The following is a 25,436-nucleotide window of genomic DNA, read 5'->3' as shown; positions in this document are numbered from 1 at the left end:
TTAAAATAAGTATTGAATTAGTGATTAAATATAAAATAATAATAAATAATATGAATAAATATATAAATTTATAAAAAAAATAAAAAAATATATAATTATAAAAAAATATAATTAATGATTATCAATCATTAATTTCGGAGGAAATAATTTTTGGATATCCAATAAATTAATCATTTTTAACATATAAAATTGTGGTCACCAAACAATAAATAATAAAAATTTATATTTTAATTTAATTTAAACATCAAATAGACCTTTAATGTTCATGAAAAGTTTGAATCGAATATGATTTCACGTTATTTCATATAAATACTTTATTAATTACATTTTCATACTTTTATAATGTCAATAATTATTTATAATATATATATATATATAGAGTATAGACGTCTAAGACACGTTTACGAAAACTAGTAATTACTAGAAGTATTACAAAAATAATTGAAAATCTTGTCATTTTATTAAAATAAATAATTATATTTTAATTTTATTAATTTTCCCTAATAATTTTTCTTTTTTTTTTTTTTATTTCACTGCAATTTCATCTAGTCATTTTCTAATAAATTGAAGGGGAGAAATTGCTGACCAAGAAGAGTTAGATGGGAGGACAAAAAGGCCAAGAGAGTAGAGAAGGAGCGACCATAATTATCACTTTCACCACAATTATTCCAAAAGGATTTGGGAGTCGTTCTATAAATAAATCTCTTTTGATACTGAAATTATTTTTTTTTTCTTTTTACAATCTCTTTGGCCCAACCCATCAGAATTAGTATTTCAAAATCTTTTAAGCAATCCCCCGAATTTAAATTGTTGCAGAGACGCTACCAAAGCAGCAAATTTGGACACAACTAGTAAAATATATGAGCTGAACTCCGACAATTGGGCTGGTGAATTTGTGATTCACTAATCAATACTGAGGGGAATCTCATTTCTGCGTTCCTATTAGATAGAGTACATGCTTTTTTTTTTTTTTCAAGAACAAAAGTACAAGATGCACCTTGGAGGTAAAGAATTTTTTTCCTTTTAATAAGAAAAGAAATTAGACAAAAACTGTTTGCGCCAATTCTTGCAAAGATATATCCTCTCAAAATAGATGCGATCATCAGATTCGCTGACAACTTGTACCTGCAACACCACATCGATGATGTGTTTGCAAATAATATTGGCTTTGCTTGTGTGAAGCAATCATGGTCAGCTTTTCCATTACTCAGGCTACCTTGGCATGTTTGGATGCTAGATCCCCCCGAAGCCAGAAATTGACAAGAAAAGAGTCCACAATGATCTATACAACATTTTTCAGTTTTAGTCAGATCAATATAGAGCAAAAAATGGAGGAAAAAAAAATCTCACAAGTGAACAACCTGATTCAAATGTGCTGCAACACACGGAAGAACCAACAAACCAGTTTCACCAAATGCTCCACCGAGCTGTTCTGCTACTGCCACCATTACTGGAAGAGTTTTCTACACAATGTGTGAACATACCAATTCTCAACAATCAGTTAAGAACAAAAAGGACACACAAATGATTTTCTATGATCGAATGCTAGTGAGAAAAATAATTTCAAACCCCATATTTTCTCCACCCAACCCCCTATTTTCTGTTGTAACACACTACATTTCCTTCAGGAGAAACATGCAGCTTGAAACCGTAAAGGAGAAAACAAGTGCATTCTGGGATTGTAGAAGCATATTCTAAAATGAAATATCCAGCAACAGGTCAAGTCATGTCACCTGGCTTGAAACCAGCACAAATGCATTGGCATTTTCTTTCTTGGCAAAAACTGATTGGTTGCCACCAGATACAGTTGATAGGCCTTGTATAGCAACAGCATTAAAAGCAAATAGGATGATATGCAGAAATCTGCAATCCATGGAGATAATTCCTTTTGTTAGATGATGCTACTACATGAACGACAAAATATAATGTAGGAACTGTAGATTGAAAATAAACAACACACGTCATATATCTTGCCAATATTTTGTTTTCAGCCTGAACTTTAGATATGGCATCCATTTACAGTTGAAAAGTGCTAATAAACTGAAATCAAAATGATATTAGGAATTCAGAATATCTGGATCCTATCCAGCCCTTCCCTTTACCCCCATCACATAAATCACCTGTGCTTCTACCCATGGTGGCAGAACTGCCAGCATAATGGATAACTGTTACCAAAATTCACCTTTATTCAGGTGGTTCAGGTTCAGGGCTTGAAAAGGTCCTGAACTCCAAAACTTGCAGTAAGTTTTTGATTTCAAAAATCAAATCCATGAACTAGGCACCAATCTACCAAATGCTGCCAAAACTCTATACGACTTTAGACCACCTTAAGGGTTCCAAATAAGTCCAACACCTAGGGATTTGAAGCTTTAACTCCTGAATTCCATTTGAGAGCATACACAATGGAGCAGAGAATAACAGGTTTACTTCCCGAATCCCAATGAACAGGAAATTAACTTTCACAGAAAATTAAGATTGCTATTCAGCAGTGGCCGAGGGAAAATAAAATACTAAAAGCTTTTAGTCTAACAACAGACGAGTATGAAGGAATAAGGAACATACACTCCCATCCCAACAGCGACAAGGAAAACTTCAGGTTTAACCAGTAAGAGTAGTGAGCTTGATCTGCTTACTTGTATCCAGGGAGCCTGATCAAACAAACAAGCTTTAGGAAGTTTAAAACAGCCTCCATGAGATGTTGGAACCTAAGTTTTAAATGGTGCACAATCAAGAAAGGAATTGCAATGAGACTAGTCATTTAATTATTCAATTTTTGGGTAAATGAATAATGTATTATCTACCATGTCCTAGAAAATCAGAATATTCACAAGGTTAAGTCATTCTCCTATGAGAAGGACAAGTACATGAATCTGTATTCCGTAAAGCTCTTCAATCATGTTTGACGTCCACCAATGTGATAACACATGAAATTACCAGAAGTAAACTATCGTAGCAAAGCTAGGAAATGATCTTATTGCATAAATAATTATAATAATGATGATGATATGAAATCTTTCCAGTAACACTGTATTTACAATCAAAATTCTGAAACTAAAAGTGGATAAATTATAATTTAATCCCTTGCTTTAGTGAAACGTACTGTTTATTCCCTCTACTTTAAAACCCACCTATTGGGTGCTTTACATTTTAATACACTAGTCCCTAATATGCTCAAATTGAAAATTCCTTTTTATACATAATTAATGATAAATGCAATTTAGAACTAGGATATAGTAAAAGTTAATATTGTAAAAGTAACTATTACTTGTGTAAATATTTTAACATCTAATATTTATAAATCTGTAGTTTTGCCAGACTATTTTATTATAATGTCCAGGACTAATTAAATGGGTTTTAAGAAAACAAGGATTAAATTATAGGTTCTACTAAATCTCAAAAGCTAAATTGTAATCTATCCATTTCTAATTTCCAGATGATTACAAAAATACAAACTACGATCTGATTAAATTAGTTAACCAAAGATTTTTTTTAAAAAAAAAAAAAATCTAATGTGGCACATGGATCCACTTCTCAAGAATAAAACAAAGCCACATGTCATGCCACAATGGGGAGGGGGGAGAGAGAGAGAGAGAGAGAGATCATCCATTTAAATAGACATCATAAAGTTGCCAAAACTGGCAATTGAAGTTGTGGGCCTTACTAAACTGAGACAGATTGCACTCATCTTCGAAAAAAGTTTACGCTTTTGATCAACAAAATCTGCCACCCCTGGAATGCGAGTTTAATCAGAACCAAAGAAAATAAATAAATAAATATATACATATATATATATATATATATATATATATATAGGTGTTTCAATGTGGCGACTTCAAACAGATAAGTTAATTTGTGATAATCAAGCAGAATTGCATATTGAATCAAATCGAGTTTTTCATGGAAGAATAAAACATATAGAGGTGGATTATTTCTTTATCATACAGAAAACTAAGCCACAGTCTACTGCTACACCTTTTGTCAATTCAAATAACCAATTAGCAGATGTCCTTGCTAGATATCTCAAAGGTCCTCGGATTGATCGCATTTGTAACAAGCTAAAGAGCGGATGACATGTATGCTTCAGCTGAGGGGAAGTGTTGGAATGCTAGCAGTTAAACTGTAAATTATGGAATTAATTATAGGGATCAATTGTGTTGCCTAATTGATTTAGTTCCAAAGTTTATAAATACCATTAACTGAGGAAAATAATGAAGCAATTCTATTCACCAAATTCTCTTCTTCTCTTCTATTTCTACAGTATGCAAAAGAGGAAGCCACATGTTGGATTCATCTAAAGCAAGAAACGCCAGTAAACTTCTAAATAGAAAAATTAAAAAAAAAAAAAAAAGAAAAGAGATGCTCACCTTTGAAGGATTCTCGAAAAACCTGTATATTAAAATTCACAAATTAATATAAAAGAATAATAAGAGCACCACAACATCATATGATGAAATATAGCTTTACACTTTATGTGTTGGGAAATCCTTGAGATGGTTTAAGTATGGCTGGATAAGGTGGAGAAATGGCAAGCAATCCTTAACAAGGAAGAGTAAGATGTTAAGTCCCTATTCCCTAAAGATTTTTAATGAAGTTATGGTTAGGAAATGATTGCAGAGGCTTTTAATAGAAAAAGATCATTTTCAAAGACAGAAAAGGATGATCAAGACCTGAGTGCAACCACCCAAACAAAATAGCTTCATTCAAAAACAAACTTTTATCATTTTTTAAATAAAACGTCTTCTCCTGGACAATTTCTCTAATCCAAAAAGGCAATTTAGTTGCAGATTGGAATATCCTAAAATTTAAGAAAAAAAAGGTTACAACAACTCAAAATCCTAGCGTTGCCATTTTAATTGCTTCATATCTTATGCTCTCAAAGACAGTTGATATATCAATATCAGCATTTTGCTCTACTTTTGTTTCCAAGAAAACGTAGCACACTGGGTTCTAATTTCCTTTATGGAAATTGCACAAGGAAAATGACCTCTGTCAATCCTCTTTCTCAGCATACTAAAAATCTATTGCACAGAAATCAGAGGTAAGATACAGAAAATTTCATCGGATAGAGGCTCGGTAGACTACATCACCATTGAAGGAGGCATTCCATGTGTAGCATGTTTCTCTTGATTTTGTTTTGACTATGAGCAATCCAATGAATATAGCATCTCATTGGGAACTAAATGCAGCACGTGTGCAAAAAAGGGAGAACAATGTCAATCTTCTTGTTCATTGAGAAATAGCTGCCATTTGAGATTGTGTTTGATCAATTAGGCTTCGCCTAATCTTGTGAAGTTGAAAAACAGCCCAGCGAAGGAGGGGGTTGGGGGATACTTTAGCATTTTTCATTTCAGGGGGATTATTTGAAGAGGAAAGACGAGCTTTCATGTGAATATAAAGTCCAAGATAAAAGATCTTGTATTCATCTTATGGATTTGGCAGAGACATAGCAATTACAATAATGTCTCACTGTTGTGTGAATTCATTAATGCAATAACTAAAATCCTCTACGTTTTCCATCATCCCTTGCATCTGCATGTAAAAGATTCAGCTTCTTTTGAGACATTAAAACGATACTTTACTAGAGCTTGAAAGTTCAATTTCATTTATGATAACCTATATGCAGCAACTCTCAACTAAAGGTAGCCATAGGATTCACTTTTCACGTTCAGTCTCAACAGAGAATTCCATAATAACATACTCCGTTAAATTGCAATCATAGAAGTTCCTATTAGGAGGTTCCACAAAGAAAATTCAAAATCTTTACCTTTCCCATGAGAAGAGGGACTAAGAGCATTAGAACAAGACTTCTCAACAGTTGTTTAGTTGGAACAGATACACCAACACCAGCAGCTATGAATTTGGAGATAGAAAAGGGTATCTGAAAGTGAAACAAATAAATTTTGAATTTAGCAAGATAAAAGTGAGGGCAATGTATCGGGTATATAAAATAAAAATTAGAGAGATAAAAAGTGTCGGGATACATATATGCCACACAAAGAATGTGAAAGAGAGGGTGCATGGTAACCAATTTGCCTACTCTGAATTGAACTTTATCTGCAAAGCACAACACTAACACCTGGTAGAACTTTGACCAATAGGGATGATGAATCTAATCACACTTTGACACTTTTGGTCTATGGATAAATTTTTTTTGACAAAATGATACCCAGAGCTTTACTCCATGAAAACAAATGCTCTAACATTGTCAGTCATACTGACGTAGCAGTGTGGCAGTACGCAATGATATGTTAAAGCAGAGACATTAAAAAACTACTGTTTTATTAGACTCGCACTGCCATGTTAACATGTCTAATAAAATTATAGCAAGTATCCTTAAAGAGCTACTGTTTTATCATTTTGTAAAAAATTAAACCATAGGCCCTAAAGTTCAAAGCACAAAACGTTGGGACAGCTTTTGTACTCTCCCCTAATTTTTTTTTTTTATCAAAGAGAAATTTTATTACAGGATAAAAATTAATATGCAAGAAGAAGAACAAGGCACTGTCTTGGAATACAATGAATCTGTTGACAGTTTAAACAAAGAGCTTTCCTATTTAAAATGCATTTTGAGCAAAGAGATTGTGGAAATGTACAGATATATGATACCTAATTATTAGGAGAAAATAATAATGTATATCATTAGTTAGAAAAGTTATTCAAAATCTTAATTCATGGGATTGACAACTGTGATTGTCAACTGTCAGCAGTTTCCTATTTTCATCCCTAGAATAGTTCTTTATATGGCCTCTCAAGACAGTGCATCAAATATAATTAATAAGAGTTTATTCTCAATTCTTCCATTTTTGAACCTCATGTTCCAGAAGGATCAGCAATATGGTTTTAAATAACAGTTGTGTTGTGTTGTGTAGAGAATGGAATTCTCAATGTATTTCTATATAGAAGAAGGTTACATATTTATATTCAGAATTCCTAACTAAAAACGAATGTAATATAAAGTCTAATATCAAGTGTAATGGTTATACAAGATTACACAAATCTATACATATTTAGTTTCCTATAACACACCCCCCTCTAGTTTGAGTATAGATATTGATCATGCCCAACTTGCTACATATGTAATCAACTTGTGTTCCATTTAGAGTTTCAATGAAGATATTCCCTAATTGTTCTCCGTTTTTGACATATCCCGTGGAGATTATCTTCAGTTGGATTTTTTCATGAATGAAGTGAAAGTCAATCTCGATAGGCTTGGTCCAGTCATAAAATATTGGATTAGAAGCAATATGGATAATCACTCACACCACAATTTAGCCGGTAATGAACTCTTGAAGCCAATCTCTTCTAAAAGTTGATGTAGCCATAAAACTTCACATACAACTTGTGCCATAGTTCGGTGTTCTAATTTAGCACTAAAATAAGAAACCATATTTTGCTTCTTACTTCTTTGTAACACTAAGTTACCTCCCACAAAAATACAACTTCCTGTCATTGACCTTTACCCAATCTACAAAAAAAAAAACATTTAATGTTTGAGTGTCCATGATTACTATACAAGACACCACGCCCTGTAGCTCCTTTCAAGTAATAGAAATCTATCCCAATGATAGGAGATGATATAAATTAGTGCACTATACTGATTGAATAGGCAATGTATGCACGAGTTACCATCAAGTAGTTTAGTTGCCAATTAGTCTCTTATACATTTCAAAATTTGCAAATGGCTCATTATCTTCTGCAAAAAGCTGGAGATTTGGTGTCACTGGTGCATTGCAAGGCTTAGCACCCAACTTTTCTATTTCTCCCAAAAGATCAAGCAACATATTTTTCTCTAGCATAAGAAAATACCTTCTTACACCTCAACCTCAATACCCAAAAAATACTTCAAGGAGCCTAACTCTTTTGTATGAAATTGAGACATTACTACCTACGACAACAATATCATCCACATATACCACTAATAAAATTAACCCACCATTAGATTTTCCATAAAATATTGAGTGATCACACTTACTCATCTGCACAGCAAACTGCTAAACTACTTCAATAAATTTGCCAAACCATGCCCGAGAGCTCTGTTTTAAGCCATAGAGAGATTTACAAAGTCTACACACTTTATCTAACTCCTCTTAAGCAACAAAACCAGACAGTTACTCAATATAACTCCTTTTAAGCAACAAGAACAGGTGGTTACTCAATATAAACTTTTTTATGAAGGTCCAACATATGTAGCTGCTATTGGAACAAACAGCCAAACAATTAGTCTAACTTGGCGACCAGAGAAAAAAGTGTCTAAATAGTCAATCCATAAGTCTAAGCATAACCTTTGGCAACTAAGCGAGTCTTGAGACGAGCAACAGACCTATTAGGATTTACCTTCATTGTGAAAACCCATTTACATCCAATAGCTCATTTCCTTAGGGGCAAAGAGACTAGTTCCCAAATACCATTATGATGAGGCATAGCTAAGTAACACTCACACATACACTGGCAAAAAAGAATAGGTATGAGAGAAATTTTTTGTTGTATGTTTAACTAAAGTGAAATCCCAATTCCTATAACATAAGATAATATAGTGTTTATAGAGTTTTAGTTCCCACAATTGGGATAGGAATAGAAGTCTATAATTTAGAAAGACAACTCCTATCAAAATAGAAATAAACTAACCCTAACTAATGTAGGATTTACAAAATAATTTCCTAAATAAAATAAAAGACTCTTAAACTAATCTAGAAATAGTAGGAAAGTTTAAATAGGAAATCCAAATATATAGAAATAGAAAGAGGAAATTCTACTCACGATAGGAGACAAGAAATCCATGTTAACATAGGAGACAATTGTTGCCTCTTAATTCTTACATTAGTCTCCTCTACTTGAGAAAAACTCAACCTCAAGTTGCAGGCATCAGTAGGATATAAAAGCTCATCCATAGAATGGAAAGGATACAAATCAGCAATATTGAAGGTCCTTGAGATTCCTAAAGTTTCCAACAAATCAACAATATAGGCATTATCATTCATCTTGTGAACGATCACATAAGGGCCATAGTTCTTTAGTTTCAACTTGTCATAAGTACCCACAGGAAATATCTCAAGCCTTAAGAATATTGACCTTGTCTCTAACTTCAAATATTTGCTTTATTTTATGCTTATCAGCAGCATCCTTATACTTCTTGTTAGTCTCTTCAAGCTTCAATATTACTTCTTGTTGCACTTCAACGATTTGTTTAGCTATGTGTTTTGGTTGTCATATCCTTTCCTTCTATTTTTTATAACTTCACCAAGTCAAGTGCATGTTGTAGCACTTATTTAGTATGGACTACTAGTGATCTTCTTCTTCCATAGCAGTATAGACAGCACTATTATAGGCAAATTCAGCTTGTGGCAAAGCAATATCCCACGGCTTCAGCTTATCCCCATAAATGCTTTGCATCAAGTTTCCTAAGGTGTGATTGACCACTTTGGTTTTACCATCACTTTGTGGATGTGCAATGCTACTAAAATTCGAAGACGAATCAAATAATTTCCACAAAGTCCTCCAAAAGTGACCCAAGAACTTACTATCTCAATCTAAAGTGATGGATTTTGGTATCCTATGCAGGCATACTTCTTTGAAGAATAATTTGGCAATATGAACCGCTTCAGAAGTTTTCTTACAAGAAATAAAGTATGCCATTTTGGAAAATCTGTCCACAACCACAAATACAAAATCCACTCCTTTTTTGAGTTCTTAGTAAGCCCAACACGAAATCCATAAATAAGTCTTTCTAAATATTTTTAGGAATAGGCAAAGGCATGTACAAACCAGTATTTTGGGATTGTCCCTTAAATCCTTAGCAAGTGTAACACTTCATGACAAACCTTGTTTCATCCTTGCATAATTGAGGCCAATAACACCTCTCTTTCACCGCTACAATACTGTTATCTCATTCCCAATGCCCAATAAGTCCTCCATGCAAGTCACGAACCAACTTTTCCCTTAAGGAGGTTTGGGGAATGCAAAGCTAGTTTTCATGCATCAAATACCTATCAAGTATATAGAAATTAGGGAAAAGTACAAAAAAGTACAGTATAGTTCACCAGTTTTTCACTTCAAGGTCTATGGTTCATTTTGTGTCAAAGTAGTATTTCGTGGTTTGCCTCCGTTAGCAATCAGTGGCAAAATCCTGACACCGTCAAATATTGTTGATATGGCAAGCATTCTTATTATTTTTAATTAATAAAGTTTTTTTAAAAAAAGAAAAAATTAAAACATTATATATAGATTGCCACATCAGCAATACTTGACAGTGTTAGGAGGTTAATAGTTTGATTTTTCATTTTTTTTTCATTAATTAAAATATTAAGAAAAATAATAATTAAGAAGTTTATATATATTGCCACGTCAGGAATATTTGACAGTGTTAGAATTTTAGTGTTAGAATTTTGCCGCCATTTGCTAATGGAGGGAAACCACAAGATACCACTTTGACATAATGAACTACAGACTCTGAAGCGAAAATGAGTGAAACCACTAGATATTTTTTTGTACTTTTCCCTAGAAATTATCAACAGGATGGCCACAAGAAAACTTACCCTAACTTTCTCCAAAATCTTCATCATCGGATAGAGCTCTTTTAGTTATTCGAACCCCACAATCTCATTGCTTACTGTCACCAACAAAGTCTCTCATCTACTCAAAGCATCTGTCACTCGATTTTCAATTTCAAATTTGTGCTTAAGCTAAAAAATAAATTTTTGCAAGAATTAACACCACCTTGCATGCATATCTTTGCTAATCCTCTTTTACCTATTGAAGTATTTTAGAGCCTTATAGTCAGAATATAAGACGAACTTTTTCCCTATCAAATAATGCTCCCAAGTTTTAAGAGCACGAACCCACGAAATAGAATTTTTTGTCATAAATGCTCCACTTTCTCCAAGCATCACTTAATTTTTCATTGAAGTATATTACGAGTCTTTTTTGGGATAAAACAGCACCTATCCCAACTCCACTTGCATCACTATCAACTTCAAATAGCTTTTCAAAGCAAAGTAGGGCTAACAAAGGTGCGGTGCGTAGTTTTCCCTAAAGGATATTAAAGCTATTTGTGGCGGCTTCACTCCATTGGAACTTCCTTTTCTTTAAGCATTCAGTTATTGGTGCCGCAATAGTGCTAAAATCTTTGATGAAGCGCCTGTAAAAAGTGGCTAACTCATGAAAACTCGAAACAGCCGACACATTAGTTGGGATTGGCCATTTCTTTATTGCTTTTATTTTTGCTTCATCAACAAGAATGCTTTATGCACTTACAATATACCCAAGAACAGTGGTTTATTGGTTTAGGATAGAAACCGACACTTCTTGACATTGATGTGTAATTTTATTTTCCTGCAAGGCTGTTAAGACCTTTCTTAAGTGCATTAAATGTTCATCTTCCTAGTTGCTATAAATCAAGACATCATCAAAATATACAATTAAAAACTGTACAATAAAGGATTTTAATACATGATTCATCAACCTATTGAAGGTACATGGTGCATTGGACAATCCAAATGGCATGACAAGCCATTCATAAAGCCCTTCCTTTGTTTTAACAAAGGTTAATTTCCACTCATCTCCAAGCCTTATTCAGATTTAATGGTAATCATTCTTCAAATCAAGCTTGGTAAACCATTTAGCACCATGTAGTTGCTCCAACATGTTGTCCAATCTAGGAATTGAAAATTTATAGCCCATTGTGGTCTTGTCGATGGCGTAGCTATCTACACACATCCTCCAACTCCAATCCTTCGTAGGTGTTAGTAACATAGGGGCAACACATGGACTCATGCTCTCTTTGATCAGTCTCTTCCGCAAGAGCTCCTCCACTTTCTCTTTGAGTATCTCACTCTCTTTCGAACTCATGCAATAATGTGACAAGTTTGGAAAACTTGCACTGGGGATTATGTCAATTTGATATTGAATTTCTCGCATGAGAGGTAGTCCATCTGGTATGTCTTCCACCATCAACTCTTCAAATTCTTTCCACAATGGTCGAACAAGCTCAGGGGGGCCCCTCCACTTATGGCTTTGACTCTTCTAATAGTACTTGTTTCACCACCAGCACATGGACTTGTTTTGTCTCTTTGACCTCCATCTCAAATTCTTTGGTAATTGTCAAAAAAGTACGAGCTTCCTTCTTTTGTGTCTTGCTCTTTTGTCGTAGCAAGACATATTTCACCCCTTCTCAATGCAATAAGTATTAGTTCTCCCAAAGTGTTGCGCATTAATATCATATTGCCATGGCCTTTCAAACAATAAGTGACGCACATCAATGTCCACCATATCACAATAGACCTCGTCTTTGTATTGGCCTATAGCATATGAAAAGAGATACTTTGCATCTTTCGTTCACCTTAATAGAACAAAATGCTATTTTAATCCATCCCAAAGTGTATGAATTGATATGTTTTTCTATCGGTAAACCCTAGCTCTTCACAGTCTCCCTTCCTATAATATTTTCACAACTACCACCATCAATATTAATACCAGCAATTCTATTTTAATTGTGCACCTAGTACGAAATAGTTGGCGGTGTTGTATTTGATCTTCTATTTTTAGGGCTAGCATGATCCGCCTCACCACATAATTCTACCCTTCATCATAATCATCTTCCTCTCATTCAACTTCACAGCAAATTTCAACATCATCTTCTTCCTTAGCAACGAAATTCAACATCATCCTTAAAAGACAATCACTAAAATGATGTCCTCGTTGATTGCATTTGAAACACTTCCCATTGGTCTAGCATAGGAATTGGCAGTCTTTGGTGTCTCTCTCCTTTCCTTCATTTATGGAATGCTTTCCAGCAGCTTTATCTTCTGACATGTTCTTTGGTGTTTCGATTGGGACCATATCCTATTGGACCCACTATAGTCATCTGTTTTTGCTCTAACATCGATGTTTGTTCTTTTGTAAAGATCAAAACTCATTTGCATCATCTCGGCTTTCAACACTATGTTTTTGTCCTTGAATAAACTCCTCAACATTTAAACTCCAATTCTATTCCTTCAAGCTGGTTTTAATCCATCCAAGTACCTTGAACTTGCTGCCCTTTGGATTGATGGATGTTGTTCCTCTTAGCCAGCCTTAGAAACTCTACTGTATAGTCATACACCGCCCATCCTCCTTATTGACATCTTTGATATTATTGGAAAAGAATTTGTTCATAATCCAGAGATACTCTTGTTGTAGCAAGTGTTTCATTTAGTACCACGTTTGCACCAGTCCTTTCCCTTTAGGTTCCCTCCTAGATTACAACCTCTCCCACCAAGCAGAGGCTCCACCCTTCAATCGACATTACAAGCCATGATCTTTACTTTTCTTTCTGGGGTTATTTCCATATAGTCAAAGAACCTTTCTGCATCAACAATTCAATCCAGAAATTCTTTAATGTTAAAACACCCCACTGAAGTTGGGAATATCAACCTTCAGGCGAAAATCCCTATTATACCGTTCATCATATCTACGAACACCTCCTCTTCCATATTCTCCTTGGCATTGGTACCTAGAAAAATCATATGATTCGAAGTCCTCTCCTCTAAATCCTCCTCATAGGCTTAGTGCCTAAGTGCAAGAATTCATCGATCAACATGGTCACCACAGGCTGCACCATCCCTTACCTGTCTATTGTTTGCATGATTCTTGCTTCCTTCAATTCCCCAAGCATCAAAATGGTCCACAATTTTTTCAAATATGTCATTCTATATGCTCGAACCTGAGGTCCATTCTTTGCTCAAGACATTACTCCAATCGTAGCAACATGTTATCCCTTTGTTGAAGGGTTGTAGCTCCCCGATCACAGCCTTAGGAACCATTACCATTGTCGCTAGTTGCCATCCTTGCTCTAATACCACCTGTTGCAGCATAGCTAAGTAACACACTCACACTTGTGAGAAAGAATGAGTATGAGTGAAATTCTCGGTTGTATATTTTATTAGAATAAAATCTCAATCCTATAATATAAGATAATAGGGTATTTATAGAGCTTTAATTCCCGTACTTAGGATAGAAATATTACTATATAATTTAAGGAAGATAACTCCTACCAAAATAGAAATAAACTAATCCTAACTAATGTAGGATTTACAAAATAAATTTCTAAATAAAATAAAAGACTCTTAAACTAATCTAGAAATAATAGGAAAGTTTAAATAGGAAGTCCAAATACATAAGAATAGAAAAAGGAAGAAATTCTAGTCAAGATAGGAGACAAGAAATTCCTGTTAAAATAGGAGACAAATGTTGCCTCTTAATTCTCCACATCATTGAAACAGCTAGCACTTTACTCATTCATCATTGCACCTCTTTGTTTTTGGGGAGAAGTTCTTAATTTATCATTGCCTACCATCTAATTAAATGCATGCCTTCCTTTGTTTGCTGCATAAGAATCCTCATTCTCTCCTCTTTCCATAACAAAATTCTTATCTTCTTTCTCTTTGGCATCTCTTCCTCTATATGCGTTTGGTCATACCTGCTTTGTTCAAAATTTTGCCCCTTATAAACAAACATAAGCCCAAATCTATTAAATGTTTCTCTAGGGATACTCTTGTCTTCATAAAGGCTTCAACTACAAGTGCTCACTCCAACCACAAAAATATTTCATATCAGTGTACCACGCCATTCAAAATCTTGCCCTAGGCAAAGACAAACTTCAGCCAAACTACATTAAATGTCTCCTAATACTCTATTCCCCAAAAAGACTTTAAGTGATTTGCTTCAGCCACAAACAAATATGTCACATCTATACATATAACTGTTTTTGAGATGTCTCCACTCTTAGCAACTGAATCAACTGATACAGTTGGCCATAACAATATTTATGACTCCCCACTGCTTCTCTTCATGAACCAAATATCATCTCGCATTTACCTAAGTTTCCTTAAGCCAATCTCATACATAACCTTCTTCTAATCCAAACAATATCTTACTGATACTCATGATGCAAATCCACATGTACTAGTGGACTCAACTCTTCTACTATTCCAACATCATCACCTACATCGGTCATGTCTCCAAAAGATGCATCTCCCATTGCTCTTCACAAAGATACCTGTCTTTCTTATTATTCTCATTATACTTTTTAAGTTAATGTTGTTTTTCTTCATCCCACAATGCTTTCTGTATCCAATTTGTGTTTTGTTCAAATTCCTAAAATTGTTGGTTAAGCACTATCCCATCTCAAGTGGTGTAGGAATACTAGCTATATGTGTGTGAATGTTGTACTAGCACATGTCAAGGTTCAAATTTTCAGAAATAGACTAGTAGATGCTGGTTGTATATGAGTGAATTTTGTGTTGGTTATATTTCTGAATTTGTGTGTTCTGTGCGTGTGAATATTGTAATGATTATTGTGTAAATTATCTATGATTGATTGTATTAGTTATTTGGTGTATTTTTTTAATCTGTATTAACTTCAGAGATTATGCGAGAAATCAAGCAATTCTTATCCTGATTCTCCAGTTTCTTCTTCTCCATTTTCTCCCTAGAATATCAAAATTTATAATCTGCCATTACTTTTAAGCTTGCAAAACTATGCTGACTGGTCCAATTGCATTATCAAGAACTCAATTTATGGGTTGAAATTCTATAGCAACTATGTCAAGTCTTCAGGTAGAATCCTGTAGCAACAAAATGCCCATCAAGATGTAACACAGCCATTATGTTTTAACAGTTTCAATTGCTCTGTTCAGAGTTAAAAGTTTTAAAAATACCAAGCATGGCTCCTTTCTAGTAACTTACAATCAAAATTCCTAAAAGGTTTGATATCACTGTCATTGCCAGAGCAAGTGCAGAATTTCCTCCAGCAAGCTGCATTTAAGGAATGATAGCTGACATTTAGGCAAAAATCTCATTTATTGGAAGAAGATTAACGAAATAAAAAAAAAATATTAAGGAAAGGAGCCAAGTTAATTTAAAAAAGAAAAAAAAGGTAATTAATAAACCTGAGTTAGTGCCACTCCACTTGATAATGTAGTTGGCATGCAGCAAAACAAAGCCAGTCCTATGGGGAACATCAACAATGTTAGATAGTGAACTACAAAGCCAAACAGCAATAAATTTCTGTTTTGACAAGATATGACGAATCTGACATTGCAAAAACTTAAAACATAAAAATCCCATAATAACCCAACAATTCAAAACAAGGAATCAGTACATTCCAACAGCTAAAAACAAAGGCACTAACTTAACAAATAACAATGCAAAAGCTTGGGATGTTTAAGTTGTATCTATACACATGCATGCAAGCACACAGAAACAAGAATGCATGTGTTCCTGCATTACATTCACTTGAATGCATATGAATGAAATCATATCTCATTTCCTTTTTCCATGAATTGAATTAAAAGAAAGGTTATAATATAATTGAGTGACAAAATCTTATGAACTCCTTGGTTGATACCTCATACAAGCAGAAGGCCCAGCAAAAACTGGATCGAGATGCCCATCAAAATTGAAGATCAGATTTCAGCAAGTTGTAGGATTAGATTTGTTTATCTCTTGTTTAACAGGATCATTATCACTTAGCTTATCAGATTTGCTTGCAAATTTCCCTTTCATTAGGACATCTATTTACTTGCAATTGTACGGGGCAGTGACTCTATTCTTTATAAATTGCTGGAATCACATTAATAAGATAGCAGAAAATTTATCAAAATTCCAAAGATTAGTAGTTCTCTCGTTAAATAGAACTTTGAAGTAACAAGATTACCTGCAACGAATCTTATTCACTTTGTCACCATAGGTCTGTCTAGGCATGGGGGAAGAACAAGAACAAGGGAAAGTCTTCCATTTCTAAGGAGGATTACCCTATCAATTTAAGTCGGGAACTGTAACACACGCCTAAATTCCAGTGTCGTCCAAATTTGGAATCCAGAATCTTAGAACCGGGAATCTTAAATAAGGGGAAAATAGTCATTTTCTAAATGAATTTTAAATGTATTTTAATGTATTAAAAAAAAACTTTTTATTGGAAAATTGACATTCAGCTGCTGAACATGGATTTTAGGCCGCCGAATGTCACCTTAGGAGCCCAAGTATAAATAGCCTCACTTTCAGATATGGAGAAGTATTTCTCTCCATTTCTAGACCCGAGGTGAGTCCTAGCCCTCTAAATTTCATATTTCTTAAACCTTCTCACAATTCTTGCAAATATTAAGAGTTTTACATGTGGGTTTTGAAGATTGAAGACTTGAACTCCTTTCAAGCTTAATAAGACTCAAGCCCTCCATCTTTTTTGTCTCCATTTTTCTGGTTTGGGTGGATTATTCAAAGAGGTCAGCTTTAATCCTTGCAAGCCTGCTGTATATGAGTTATAGACTAGGGTTGCTTGTTGTTTTGGGTTTGATTTGTAATGCATGCAAAGGTTTTGGATGTTCTTGAGTTAAAGTTTTGATTGAATGGGAGATTGTCAGTTTAGACAGACGCATCTTCGTTTTTCCTTCTGTTTTGGTTCTGTTTGATGTTATTCTTCTGTTGGGTAGAGGTTTTGTTGCATTTTGGGTATGTTTGAGCTTGTGGAGGCAGGGGTACTTGAGTGCAGATTTGAAACATAGGCAAAATTCAAGTTCAGCTGCCAAACCTGCATTTCAAAGGCTATCACTTTTGGCAACCACAAGTGCTTTTGAATGTGAACTCTAGGCTTTGTTTTGGGAGCTCAGGGTGCCAAATATGTCACTGAGAGTCCATGCAGTCTTTTTCAGTGCTTTCTCAACGTGTTTATTTGCATGCTTTTAGAGGTGCTTGGGATGATTCTAGAGTTTTAAATTTTACATTTCAGTCCCAGACCGTCAAGGCCAGCAACGAGGTATCTACTAGTGAGCAAGATTGTAACTATAAGAGGAGGTGAGTAGAACTAAACTATATTTTATTTTAAGTTAAACGATTTAAATTAAACATGCTCATGTCATGAATACCATGAATTATTCTAGATTGTTTGCATTAAAACCACTAATTTGTTCTATTGATTTTCCAATTGTGGATTAGATGGATATTGAGTGATACACTAGCCCTTATGTTATGCTTATGTTATGAGGGATATGAATATCCAGGTCAAGAGCCCTTCTACACCCCTGGCACTATGGATTTATATTTATGTTTAAAAATAAGTCTTAAGAAGTAGCCATTGTGAGTCGGGCACTATTGGACGTGTAGGGCTACTAGTGATAAATCCATCGTGATGTGAAATGTCTATGATGTGTTGCATCCATATGAGCATTTGCAAATTAAGAGATAGTTTGAGAGCTTCAAGGTTTTCAGAGTATAGTTATGTTCGTGTTCAAGTTTTTCGTAATGGACATGTAAACTTGATGTATGGTTAATTGTGCTATGCCCAGAGTTCTAGTTGTTTAATCCCATAAGTTTTGTGGAGATCACATGGGATATAATCAGGTGTACATGATGCATATAAGGCTTGCTATAGGTCTAGTAACCTTAACTTGATCTGAACCCTAATATCTGTAGGTTTTCCGAATTGGGAACGTGACAGGAACATACCAAATTGGTACCAGAGCTAGTCGTCATGGGTGATCACTTCAATTTGCAACAAATGTTGGACTCCCATATCAAGCTTTCTAAGGTGTGTTATCAACAAAGTAATGAGCATAAAGAAATACAGAGATTACGCAAAGCAATAGCTAAGCAACTGATTGTAGCAAAAAAGGGCAAAACAAGGAAAGGCCAAGAAGGGAAGTGGAATTCAAGAATTAAGAAGTTTTCTTGGACATGCAAGTTACTATAGGTGGTTCATAAAAAATTATTGCCTTCTTACAGCCCCCTTGACCAAGTCTAGCACTTGAAAAAAGATTTGCCTGAGGCTCCCATTATTCTTCGATTGCCCAATTTTGCAAAGGACTTTGTTTTGGAGTGTGATGCATCTAGGGGAGGTATCAGGGGAGTCTTGCATCAAGAAGGACATCCACCAGCCTTCTTTAGGCGCAAATTGGCTGACAAACACATCAAATTGCCAACTTATGAACGTGAATCATGGTTTTAAGTAAAGGCCGCTGCATTATGCAAGGCCTTTTTTATAGGTTTTTAACCTGCCCATTACTGTTACACCCGTTGTTTAAAGGTAAAAGAAAATCTATTCCTATGCCATTATGCCTGTTACATAAAAGTAAAGGCAGTTATTTACGTTAAATAATAGTAATATTCTGTTATTTGGCCTTTTTTATCAACCAAGTGAAAGCAACAATTTTTTATCTTTTTTTCTCTTGTTTGGAGAGTTTTAAACTGTTATATCTCATTTTCTCTCTTAAATTTTCACAAAAGCTAACTATCTATATACAAATCTTTCAGTTCTTCTCTCTTGAGCTAAAGTTATCAATTGTCTTTCTAGTTCTATACATCTATATCTTACAAAAATTTAGTTATTTATCTTGTTTTTGTTTTTATTTTTGTTTTTTACTTATTTGTTGAAGAAAATTATTTTGATGCTTAGTTTTTTTAAATTAAACTTCGGTAACTTTCACCAATCATCCCTAAATTTAGGGTGTTGTAACAGCATTGTCCTTAAACTTTAATTCATAAAATAAAACTCGTTGAACTTTAATTTAGTTAACATAAAACTCCTTATGACCTATTATAACCAGTTATCAGGTCATAGTATTATAAAATAACTTAAATTCCCCCATAAAAATTTAAATATATCTAAATAGTTTTTTTTTCTTCATTCACTTATCTCACTCTTCAAACTCTCTCTCTCTAGACTCTCCATTTTCACCAAATTAATTTTTCCAGATCTAAAAATCGATGCTCACATTCACACTACCAATGGAATCAAATAAAATTTTTAATTAAGAAAATATTGTTAACTAAAAGAAATGTAGTCTAAATGAAATAAATTATTATCAATTTTTTAAAAGATAATTAAGGAAGAAGATTGCACTAAAGAAAGTTGTTGGGTCAATCCATCCCACTAGTTTATAAATTTGGCTTCTCTCTCTTTTTCTTCAAACCACAAAAGCTCACTATAGTAGGACAGCAACAGCAGCCCACTTAATAAGAAGGAGAAGAAGAAGGGCATGAACAAGAAGATGATAAAGTTAGCAGTGATAGTGGAGCTGTTGGAAGAAAATAAATGATGGCTCCTGCAATATATAGAGCAGCTATTACTGCTTAGGGGAAGCATTTATGAGTTTCATTGGCTAAAGAATTTTCATTTATGAGAGATGTTAAGAGAAGCGAAGAGAAAAATCAACAGTAGGTGAAAGGCAAATAAATAAAAAGGGTACATAAGTCTTTTATTTTTTTAGTCTTTTAAAATATTTTAAACTTATGTTTTTAACCTGTAAACTGGCTGTTATAGGTCAAAAGGAGTTTTATGGTAACTAAAAGTTCAGGGAGTTTTATGTTACAAATTAAAGTTTAGAGATAATACTGTTACAACATCCTAAGTTCATGGACCACCAATGAAATTTACCCCATTAAACTTATAGCATAAAGAATTATTATTTACTATATGTTATTTTAGCTTTCAATTGATGATTGCTAATGATGTCTAACAATAATTGAATTAATGTCTTATATTTAATGTATTTATGTTCATTATTTGGTTATGTATCTTATTTGTACTCGTATCATTAAACATCTCTTCATCTATAAGCTTGCAAATGTTCTTGAAAACTTTGTGCAGAGATAGGCTGATATTGTTATGTTACAACCATAACATTGTTGTATCTGTCACAAGCGACCACGACCGCAAGCATGGCTGAGAACGCGATTTGAATCCATGACGTGAATTGAGTGGGCTGGCTAAAGCAATTCAACAATGGGGGCCTTATTTATGGGTTAGATTATTCCTCATTTGTATCGACCACTTCAGCCTCAAATATCCGTTGGAGCAGCATCTTACAACATCTCCATAGAAACAATGGGTAAGCATTAAGCAAACTAACGGACTTTGATTTTAAAGTCGAAAATAGAGTTGGCAATTTAAACAGGACCGCTAATGCACTTTCTTGGCAGAAGAGGATGTGGCTCTTATGTGTTTTCTTTCTTAACCTTATGTATCTTGGTTTGAAGCAATGCAGACTGAAATTGCTACAACTCCCGAGTTAAAAGCACTAAAGGAGCAAATTCTACTAGGTAAAATGGACACCAAATATACTACTCAAAATGATCTCATATTGTACAAGCAGCATGTTCTCTTGTTGCCTAATTCTCCATTGACGAAAATTGTGGTTGCAGAAATACACAATGGCACTCATGAAGGGGTCCAGAAAACACTTCACAGAATCCGAAAGGATTTCTATTGGAAAGGAATGATGACAATAGTCCAAAAATTTATCAGCTTGCACAGTTTGCCAACGCAATAAGACTAAGCACTTGCACCCTGCCAGTCTTCTCCAACTGCTGGACATTCCATATCAAATCTGATCCAACATCTTGATGGATTTTATCGATGGTTTACCATAATCCCACGACAAGACATCCCCATGGGTAGTGGTTGATTGCTTCTTGAAGTTTGCACATTTTATACCTCTAGCACATCCTTACACAATTGTTAATATTGCCCATGTGTTTTTTTAGAACATTTTCAAACTACATGGCCTTCTAGTAAGCAACTGGGATGCCATCTTTACAAGTTATTTCTGGCAAGAATTATTTAGACTTTGTGGGACTAAGTTGGTGTTTTCTTTGGTCTACCATCCATAGTCCGACAGTGAGACGGAAGTCATGAACTGTTTCATCAAAATGTATCTCCATTGTCTAGCTACCATGGGTAGGATATTGATATAATATAATACTTTCACACTTCTCTCAAAACTACTCCATTCTAGGTGGTTTGTGGTTGAGCTCCATCATGATTCATGTCATATGTGAAAGGGACCTCTTGAGTGGATGTCATTGATAAAGCATTGATAGACCGTGATCAAATGCTAGTGGATATTTAGTACCGTCCAATGCAAGCGCAACAGCCCATGAAAAATCAATATGATAAAAGGCATAGAGATTTGGCATTTGAACCTAGAAATTTAGTGTGGCTGACTTGAACCTTACCAACAAAGAACACTCGCTAGATAGAAACATTCAAAGCTCATTCCATGTTATTTCGGACCATTCAAAGCACTCAAGAAGATAGGCTTAGTTGCATACCAGCTCGAGTTACCCACGACCAGCTAGCTCCACGATGTTTTTCATGTATCATTGACACCCCCTTCTGAACTTCAACAACTTCCACCCTTAATTGATGATAAAGTAGTTCCAACTCCTTCATGTGTGTTGTGATCTCGATAAAATCGAGGTGATTGGAAAGTTCTCATTCAATGGACTGGAATGTAGGAAGATGCTACTTGGGAGCCCATTCCACGCTCCAGCCTTCCAAGTAAGAGTGTAAATGAGCCAAATTGTTCGTGAGCTACTCGATATTCGGCTCGATAAAAGCTCGATCAGGCTCGACTCAAGCTCGATCAAACTCGACTCAATTTCTAAACGAGACAAATTCGAACTTAATTTTTAGTTAACGAGCTAAGTTTAAGCTCCATAGTATTCGACTCGTGAGCTCGGCTCATTTTCGAATTCATGAACATGCTCGCAAGCAAACTGGTGAAAGGCTGAGATTAATATTGTTAAATTTGGACTAGGCCTAACTCACCCCAAAAGCTTGCAATTAGAATAGAAGTCCTATTATAAGGATTCCAGTTCTCTCGTTAAATAGAACTTTGAGGTAACAGGATTCCCTCTAACGAATCTTATTCACTTTGTCACCATAGGTTCGTCTAGGCATGGGAAGAACAACAAGGGGAAGTCTTCCATTTCTAAGAAGGATTATCCTGTCAATAGACCTGTGACGAGATCCTTAAGTCGAGAACATACCACAAAGTGTGAAAATGCATAAAGTTTTTTGTCATGGAACTTTGACATAAAAGAACTCAAACTTGGTACTTTTGGCAACAATAATATAAGCTATTATCTCGACCACCAAATGAGGCCATTAGAAAATAAATAAAAACGCCTTTTAATCCATCATCTACAATTTAAAAACATCACCTGCAAGTCATCATTCAGATGCAAGGGCACTAACCACATGTGACTATTCATTTAAGTAATGAAGGATCAACTATAAGGGGGGGAAAAAAACAACTATCAAACTTGGTTGTTCTAAAGCTCAAGCTTCAAAAAATGATGTCTCTAATTATAGAAAACTTGGGATGAGTATAAGGTTGAATGTTGGATTTCTTCATGGTGATAACCGATAACCTAATTAAGCAAGTAGAATTAAATTTTTCACAACTAAATTTTTTAAGCATGGCTAGTACCTGGTTTCCCTTGCTTAAGATTGTTGAGTTGACAAAAATCATTTCTATTTTGTAGTGATTTGTGATTTCCGTAGTAATTCAAAGCAAACTTCTGAATAAAGTTATAGAACACAATTTTTATTACTTATTATCTTATTTATTTACTTCTTATTCATTAATATTTCTTTTTTCTAGACTCCACTAGCACCACTACAACAACCATAATTGGTTGAGATGAAAAAAGCCAGCTCAAATCTAGTAGGTAACCGTTTCTGGTTCTTAAGAAAAGGACTCCAGGTACATTCAGTCTTGCATCAGAAGGAAAGCTTGTCAAGGAACCCCAAATATATACAAATGTATATTGGGTTTGTTTTGAAGGCAAAAGTCACTAAACCCATTCATTCAAAGACAAAAAAATCAAGGGAAAAAGAATTTTTAAGAACTTTGAAGCTAAAAGCAGTAAAACAACCAATCAGTCATTGAATGAGCATAGCCAAATAAGATCCACACAATAAAAAGACAGTATCAGAGTCCTAACAACCAAGACATGGATATTACACATGCATGTGTGCACACACTTGCACACAAGACCAACGGCCGAACCTGTTACAAATTCCTGAGGCTGGAGCTGGATTTGCAAAATTATCCTTGACAAGTATGGCGTAAAAAAAAGAATAGAGCACTGCATTAGAAGAGGATCATGGGATCAATAATCTATGCAATAACCAACCTATCTATGTTTGAAGTGAGAATCATAAACTATAAGATATCTAGAATGATGATTCAAAGGTGCAAATGAAAACCATTAATTGTAAAATCCACAGAAGAATGATTGACAGATGATGATATGCACAAAAAAGCACTCTCTCTCTCTCTGTATGTATGTGTGTGTCTGTATTCGTGTGTGTGTGGTTCAGTAGCTTACTGCTAATATTTAAACATGTTGTCACCATTACTTAAGGGCTATGCTATTATTGGTGTTGGGACAATTTTTTAAAACTTGTCATCCTATTCAAAATTAAATAGGAAGCTAGTATAAAATAAAACAAAGAAAAGAGAAATTGAGAAAAACAAATCAACAATAAAGATAAAACATGAGAGATGAACCTACAAAATTTATAATGGCACAAAGAAATTCAAGGTCATACAAGCCCTAAAATTCCCACAGGCCAAGCTTCTATTGCAGCACCAATTTCCCCATTTTGCAGTGTCAAACCTGTAAAATGGGGCAGGAAAAACTCAAGCAATATGAGTATTGAAAAATTTACAATTTGGTTATACCACAACTCAATGCCCACGTAAAAGATATGATTTTGACTTTCTGACCTGAGATTAAAAATATTCCAAAAGTGCCAACTTTTGATAAATAATATTTATCAGCAAGACAACCAAGAGTAGGATTTGCAAGTCCTAACACTACTCCACCAACGAGAGCTGAAAATAACATTATACAAAAACCAAAGCCAAATTAAGAGGAACTCATAAGCAGCAGACTAAATATTACACCCATGAACAAGATTCATTACCAAGAGGAAGAAAATTCCTGTCCACAAAATTCAATAACGGTTTTCCCAGAACCAAACCTTTAGCAGCTTCACTTCCACTACCATCTTCCTATAATTCAAATAAAGACAATAACAATGAATCAAGCAGTAATCATACTGAAAACTAAAACCTCCAACCCAGAATCAAATGAGTGAAAATGCAGATTGGGATAGAATCGCAGAATCAACCTCAACAGGGCGTTCGCAGGCTCTGATTCTAATAGGAATAGAAATCGATCGACTTCGAGTGGAAGAGACGGAGCGGGTAAAGTAAGAGTTGCCGATTGGACGGAAATTCGGCTGCGGATGGCTGAACGACCGCGTATGAGGCGATGGAGGTGTGAGAATTAGGGTTCGAATGATTCCCGCCATTGAGTAAGCTCTGTTGTCAACAAATCAGCAAAGCAGAGATGAAAAGATAAACAAACCACGGCCAAATGCGCTCACAGACCCATACGGGCCTTCTTTAGCTTGGTAAATTTGGGAGTTTTGACCCATATACACTTCACGAGGAAACCGTTTCAAAAATAATTTAATTTTTAGAAACGTTTCGAGTCTGTTTAGTTAGGTAATACAACCACATTAAAAAGCTAAACCCCTCTCTGTCTCTAGTTTTTTCAGAGAGATAATCTCTCTTCTCCTTTTCCTCCGATTTTTTCTTCGGCACTTCATC

The 25,436-nt window shown here is 34.7% G+C and overlaps 1 protein-coding gene across 2 annotated transcripts; it reads right to left on the bottom strand.

The window, feature by feature from the left end:
- Window positions 1-879: 879 nt before the first annotated feature.
- LOC110624808 (probable sodium/metabolite cotransporter BASS4, chloroplastic) lies at window positions 880-25,436 on the bottom strand. 2 transcript variants are annotated; one of them, XM_021770137.2, is made up of 14 exons: window positions 24,953-25,436; window positions 24,746-24,833; window positions 24,546-24,653; window positions 24,368-24,435; window positions 23,823-23,901; window positions 15,924-15,982; window positions 15,721-15,789; window positions 5,765-5,878; window positions 4,365-4,386; window positions 3,662-3,729; window positions 2,563-2,705; window positions 1,734-1,863; window positions 1,362-1,463; window positions 880-1,282 (listed from the first exon to the last, which is right to left on the bottom strand). In XM_021770137.2, exons 1-14 carry the CDS (start codon window positions 25,133-25,135, stop codon window positions 1,208-1,210), a joined length of 1,308 nt encoding a protein of 435 aa, XP_021625829.1. In that variant the 5' UTR covers window positions 25,136-25,436; the 3' UTR covers window positions 880-1,207. The 2 variants fall into 2 exon arrangements, with proteins under 2 accessions (XP_021625829.1, XP_021625832.1); XM_021770140.2 differs by having other exon boundaries at window positions 2,563-2,648; window positions 24,953-25,432.

Source organism: Manihot esculenta, chromosome 10 (assembly GCF_001659605.2).
Source record: "Manihot esculenta cultivar AM560-2 chromosome 10, M.esculenta_v8, whole genome shotgun sequence".
In the NCBI taxonomy this organism is placed as follows: domain Eukaryota; kingdom Viridiplantae; phylum Streptophyta; class Magnoliopsida; order Malpighiales; family Euphorbiaceae; genus Manihot; species Manihot esculenta.
The sequence above is the reverse complement of the archived record's forward strand: the minus strand, read 5'-3'. Positions and strand labels throughout refer to the sequence as shown.

Coding starts and splice junctions, on each gene's coding strand:
- LOC110624808 (XM_021770137.2), bottom strand. CDS start 25,135: ATGGCGGGAATCATTCGAACCCTAATTCTCACACCTCCATCGCCTCAT. Junction 24,436..24,545: donor TGGAATATTTTTAATCTCAG/GTCAGAAAGTCA, acceptor CCCATTTTACAG/GTTTGACACTGCAAAATGGG. Junction 1,283..1,361: donor TTGCAGCACATTTGAATCAG/GTTGTTCACTTG, acceptor AATGTTGTATAG/ATCATTGTGGACTCTTTTCT.